The following is a 6735-nucleotide window of genomic DNA, read 5'->3' as shown; positions in this document are numbered from 1 at the left end:
TTCTTTTAAGTAGTATATATATATATATATATATATATATATATATATATAAAATGAGAAGTCCTGACTGACTCATCAATGCCCAGCTCAAACCGTTTAACCTAGGAACGTGAAATTCGGAAAGTACATTGTTTTTATGATGTAGGCACCCACTAGAGGAATGATTTTTGGAAATTTCGTCCCTAAGAGGGTGAAAAAAGGGGGTATATTTTTTTTGTTTTCAAAAAGTTTTATTGAAAATTTTCTCATTAATACAATAATGCAACAGTGTTGGTAGAATTACATATCTACAAACCAATTAACTTTAACTATACAATGTCAGCTTCACAAAAGAAGATTACTTTCTGAGATACATCTCGTCCTGGTATATATATAGTCTAGGCAAACAATTTGGTAACTTCATGTTTACTGTTTTTATGTTATACTTTCTATTACCTATACATCTGTGTAAGCAATCGCCTAGCGCCCTTCTTCTAGTCTGATGTCTCGCTCCGGGGATGTTGGAGGCCGCCCCCGCCCTGTTTGTGTGAAACCATCTTTTGTCAGTTCCCAATATAATTTGATGTCTAGAAACAGTGTTTTTCTTTGTGTTTTAAAATAGCTGTATTCCTCTAATAATAGAGTGTCATCTACATGTTTCAACCATTCCTGCACTGTAGGTTGAACAGGGGTTTTCCATTTACTAGCTATCAAGGACCTAGCTGAGTTTAGGGAGAACTGGACCACCTTTTGTCTAATTTGACAGATACTTCTGGGGAGTGCATTCAGCAATGCAACAGCAGGGGTTAGTGTGAATGTGTCGCCTATCAGGTGTCTTAGGAAAAGCTCTATTTCCTGCCAAAATGGCTTAACCACGGAGCAATGCCACCACATGTGGGACATAGACCCCCTATGGCTGCATCCCCTCCAACAGAGGTCGGATGTGTGTGGGTATATGCTTTTAAGGCGTGACGGTGTCAGGTACCACCTTGATAATAACTTATAGTTGAGTTCTAGTATTTTAGTTGATGATGATGACTTCCCTACCAGGGCATATATTCTACTCCACTCTTTGTCCTCTAGGACAATATTTAGATCTTGTTGCCATTTGGTGGTATATGACGGTCTTGTAACCCTGCTGGCTGCCTGTATCATGGATTTTGCTAGTGATAAAGTGTGCCTGAGGGGGCCTTGAGCAGAACATATAGTCTCGAACCGGGTCATAGGTCTTGTCCAGTCAGGTAAGGGGGTATATTTTTTATGAGGATACCTATATCTCAAAAAACGAATATGGTACCGAAGATGTTACAGATGTGAAAATTGGTATTTAGATTCTCCTTTTAAAATAAAAGTGTTTTACAGTTTTTCCGAAAATTCACTTAAGGGGGGGAAAAGGTGGAGTGATTTATGAGGATACCTATATCTCAAAAACCAATGATGATACAGACATGAAAATTGGTATTTAGATTCTCCTTTAAAAGTAAACGTGTTTTACCGTTTCCCAAAAATTCTCTTAAGGGGGGGAAAGGTGGGGTGATTTGAGGATACCTATATCTCAAATATGTTACAGAGTTGAAAATTGTTATTTAGATTCTCCTTTCAAAAGTAAGAAAAGGGAGGGGGGGTGTCCGGGTAGCAGCCATGATAGGTCGCAAGATTGTTTGCTGTTTCATATCTCCACTAAATCCCCTTTTCAATGCTTCATTGAGTGTTATAAATTACAGAATACTCTGCAGTAGTGACAGCTCTTCTGAATAATACCAATACTCTGTAGATTTGGTGCTGGATTCACAGGTTGCAGCCTACCATCTGACCCCCCCGGCAGGGTACTTTCGTACCTCTGTTGTTAAAGTGCAGTGACACTCCGCAAAACACTGCAAGAACCTCCCTACAAAACACCAAGCTGACTATCCCCTTAAATGTCTTCCATGGAGGCTGCTCACTTTATCAGCGAAATATGCAATCTGCTCTCCTATTACCAAGAGGCCTTCTCAGATGCTCTTAGAAATGCATTCCAGCTTCCTCCTGAGGCCTTTAACGGGTGCACATTAATGACCCTCCCGAGGGTAACCCTTATGAAAGTGGTTAAGCTAAAGAGCCAGATGGACTCTTAACTACCCCCCAGATAACTACACACAAGAGGCTTACATCCTTATCAACTATGGAAGAGGTATCAGACGACGCAGAGAATAAAGAGTTCCACGCAGTACTCACCTCCTATTACAACGGCGATACAGAGTGCTTGGATAGTGAATCAGCAGCTGTTCTGTTGCCTGAAAGCAGGAAGACACAGGTATGCCTTACCCCACTCTAGATCTCTGCCCTGAGAAAACTGTACCCCACTGCCACAAATTATGGCCATGGCAGCCCAGACTGGAAAAAGTGATCCTACAGCCTCTATGCGGTCCCAGCAGAACATAGAGAGTTACCAACTATACCATGCTCCGCTCTCTGTCGGTAGTCCGGCTGAACCGCCAAAGGAGACAGCATTCAGAAGGAAGTTGTGGCGCTGGTCAGTTGCGATGTTCTCCTTTGTCACCAAGTGACCCTCATGGATGACCACCTCTCTGTATCGGAGAAGACAAATGAGAGAGTTAATTCTATAGCAGGTCCTGTTTTCCTGCATTTAGGAATAGGCTGACAATGCCCATATATTACATCTGAGCGCTCACTGTCCGTATACATGGAAACCCACACCAGTAAACTTTCATTGGCTGGTCTCTGAAATTCTATGGTTGCTTATAAGTTTTTCAGTGAGGCCTATATAACAGAAACACCTGCCAGAACTTTATGTCATTTTCACTACGAAAGTGCTTCATATGAGGACTACTATTGTCAGAATATACGTGCCTACCATAGCAAGGGCCGTCCAAGATTATATGCTCATCGCATTGTGTGTATTTGTGTTGAAGGTTACATTTTTCAGTAGAAGCTACAGTGTAGGCAGTAATTTTAGATAAGAATGCTTTGTTTCTCTGGCAACCACCAATCCTAGTACATGTTAAAAATACCATTGAGATAACTCTACTAATTCAGTGATATGTTCAACCTCTTCTTTTATGTAAATATACTGAAAGTAATAGGAGGTCTCATCCTCATCCTTACGCAATATTACTGGTACATAATAATATGAGAGGCTTACGCATACACCAAGTATAATCTAGCGAGCTGCTTTTTCACAACTAGTGTTTTCCATCTGCTTGCATTGGAGATGCCCTCTATCACTCAGTTAATTATATGTATGATCCTAGTTCCATGTTATAGCAATGTAAGTAAATACACTCAGCTTTAACACCACTCTAGATAGGGATCCTCTATCCCACATATTAACTCTCGGGAAGCGCTGTTCGCAGCCGGAACAGTGGGACCCAACCCCATTCCTAACATGAGGATCCTCATTACTTATGCACAATGGTACCATACTGTAGCTGGGTAACTTTGCATGTTTTTTGAATAACAAAGTTTTATGGGCTGGGACTTTGCTCACTATAATTTCCAGAATTAAGGCTCCTTTTACATAAGATCTCCATAATTTAAAAGTACAGCTCCCTGTCTATATAATCAATTTACTACAGGAGTGATATGTAGGAACTATGGTTAAGGTTATTAATACAGTTTTACGGGAAGATATAAGGCTATAAAGGTGATCTCTTGATACTTTAATTTCTTATTTTATGTCCTAATTATGACCCAGTAAGATATAGGTATGTTAAATATGAGCTATAGCAGCGGGATCCTCTTAACCCTAACTCTCCAACCTTATTGCCCTTACTTTGCCAACTTAAATAAATTATCTTTTAGCCATTTTGTCAAGGTCACAAGCCGGCCCTCACATAACTAAGAGTTTTAATACTGCCCATATACTGTACTCTGCAAGATAATTCATTCCATATACTGAGCCATCATCATTTATTTTTAAATGTACTATATATACTTTACTAGCCCTCTTAGTCCTCATATGTAGCCTCTCTATTCCGAAAAAGCCACAGCTCCCTGATGGAGGCATAGCTTGTACTGTTACTAATGTTAATCTGATAGGAGATAGTCAATTGTATCTTGTTAACTTTCAGTTGAGTTCAAACAGGAGGTTTGTCTAGTTTTGAGGTCCAAAAGTGGTCTCCTTTATTACAGGTTAGCTTCCATTCTTAGTTTTTCTATGCATACACTTGAGAACCAAAAGTGGCCTCTTGAGCACCCTTGGACGTTTACAATCATATATACCATTAAAATCCCTCCTCAGAGATATAAAAGTTTTAATGGGTCCATGAGTGACCCTAGTTATGGAGGCTTATATACTATCATATTATTCAGTAGCACTATGGTTGTTGGTGTTGTTTTGATTTCCAGATCTTACATAGTTTTGTGTATTCTTCCTTATAACTTTGTATGTGCATGTATCAAAAAACAATTATTAATGTACTCGTATATTGAAAATGTGTTTAAAGCTGTATTTTTCTTGAATAATCTCAATAAATAGATTATAAAAAAATATAAAGAAAAGGGTGTTTTTCCATTTCCCAAAAATCCACTTAATGGGGTGAAAAGGTTTTTTGAGGATTCGTATATCTCAAAAACCAATTAAAATTATACGAGAGGGGGGTGTTTTTTCCTTCTTCTATGGAGGAATACGTGAACAAGCATGCAATATTCTAATTTCAAGAAAGAACAAGGTGCAACGGCACTACACTTGTAATGTGGGAGATGCCTATACTTTTGAAAGGTATTACACGTTCTTAGGCTGGAATGCTGATGCAAGTACAAACTGGTGTGGATTTGTCAAATAAAGAGAAATTTGGCAAAAAGCTGCATCTGAATAGCACTTCACACTCCCTTTTGAATTATAATGGATATAACATCATTGGGGGGTAGTTATCAAAAGGTCTACTTGAAATCCGCCGGAAATCCGCGTCGTACACGTCGCGAACTGGCTTCGCCTCAGTTATCAAAGTGTCTAAATCGGACGAAGTTGATTTTTGGTGACGTAACATACGATTCGGCGCTCTCAATTCGACACAGATCGATTCGAGTAGAAAACCTCTGGAAAACTTGCGGATTCCAATGCTTTCGCCCTGCTCTTCGACACAATTAGAAGCTTTCTGATAGTTATCAAAAAATTACCACTTACGCTCGCGTCTTATCCGACGCAGCGTACCTCATTTTCAATCCGCCGCCTCAGAGGTCGCGGATCCTATAGTAATTAATGGGCTCGAGTCGATCATGTCACCTAATAAAATTATGGGAATTTTTTTTAATTTTTTATTTTCCACTTGTTACAGTTTATGGAACTGAAAAACACATGCACACAAAGGATAGGAAAAGAATGAAAACAATGCAAAGCAATTGTTATAATTTTGAAAATGAAAAACATATGCACACAAAGGATAGGAAAAGAATGAAAACAATGCACAGCAAATGTTATAATTTTGAAAATGAAAAACACATGCACACAAAGGATAGGAAAAGAATGAAAACAATGCACAGTAATTGTTATAATTTTGAAAATGAAAAACACATGCACACAAAGGATAGGAAAAGAATGAAAACAATGCACAGCAATTGTTATAATTTTGAAAATGAAAAACACATGCACACAAAGGATAGGAAAAGAATGAAAACAATGCACAGCAAATGTTATATTTTTGAAAATGAAAAACACATGCACACAAAGGATAGGAAAAGAATGAAAACAATGCACAGCAAATGTTATATTTTTGAAAATGAAAAACACATGCACACAAAGGATAGGAAAAGAATGAAAACAATGCACAGCAATAATGCTATCAATTAATTATACACAATACAAAAGAGGCTATTATTTAATTACACACAATACAGAATAGGCTATCAATCAATTATACAAAACACATGCAAATTTACATCGGCATTATATGAATTCTGATTTGGTTTGGATGGCAGCATCGTTGAGGCTTATAAGGTAAATCACTAGGATAATGTTTGATAATGTTTTTAAGTCAGTTGCTAGTATCCCTTTTGGGAGATAAAATGCCTTTCTAAATTTCATGGCTTTATGTCACTGTGTAACTTTGTACTTTAAAAATACATTGAAATGATTTCAGTCATTTGCTAGGATCCCTTTTTGTAGCTACAATGCAATTATAAATGTCAGCTTTTATGTCAATGTTTAACTGCACTTTCAAAATACATTTGAGTTGTAAATGTTATTAGGAATCACATCAAGAATATCAAAATATTTCACATAATGTTCAACACAGCATTATTTTTGTTACTTAGGATTGAAAATTCTTAATTCTCTAATATTTAATAGTAAAACACAGTAATCACTGACCTTTTTCACCTTCATAATGCTGCCATCCAAACAGAAAAATATGAAATAACATTGAAACTAGAGCAACATACTCATGTGTTTTGAATAAATAATTTTGATAATTAAACAGACACCTGCATTTCTTACAGGTGATACACACCTTAATGGCTTAATAAGATATGTTTATGAACATCGTATTGTGCTCGTCAAATGACGCGATAAAAAAGACATATACGTCACTAGTATTTAGTAGTTGATCAATTAGTCACTTTAATTGAGCGTTATATGACGCGATACTTAACGAAATGTGCAAGCCATGTCTTAGGTAATGATTGCTGCACCAATTTAATTAATTACTGAAAACGTTCACATCTGTGAAACTAGGCATTATAAAAGGGGCTGTTCAATCACTGCTTTTCATTATTATTGTTTGGTTCTTGGTTTGAGGATGGACATCCTCAATGTTGTCA

General features: G+C 37.4%; 1 protein-coding gene across 1 annotated transcript in view; it reads left to right on the top strand.

Moving 5' to 3' along the window:
* Nucleotides 1-2140: 2140 nt before the first annotated feature.
* Nucleotides 2141-6735, top strand: part of LOC128636469 (putative inactive cytochrome P450 2G1) — a 49954-nt gene continuing 45359 nt past the window's right edge. The window contains exon 1 of the mRNA XM_053689481.1: nt 2141-2272. Within this exon, the coding sequence (XP_053545456.1) occupies nt 2141-2272 (132 nt within the window). The remainder of the gene's footprint in view (nt 2273-6735) is intronic.

This window comes from Bombina bombina, chromosome 7 (assembly GCF_027579735.1).
Source record: "Bombina bombina isolate aBomBom1 chromosome 7, aBomBom1.pri, whole genome shotgun sequence".
In the NCBI taxonomy this organism is placed as follows: Eukaryota; Metazoa; Chordata; class Amphibia; order Anura; family Bombinatoridae; genus Bombina; species Bombina bombina.
Note: the sequence above shows the minus strand (reverse complement) of the source record. Positions and strands in the feature narration are given on the sequence as shown.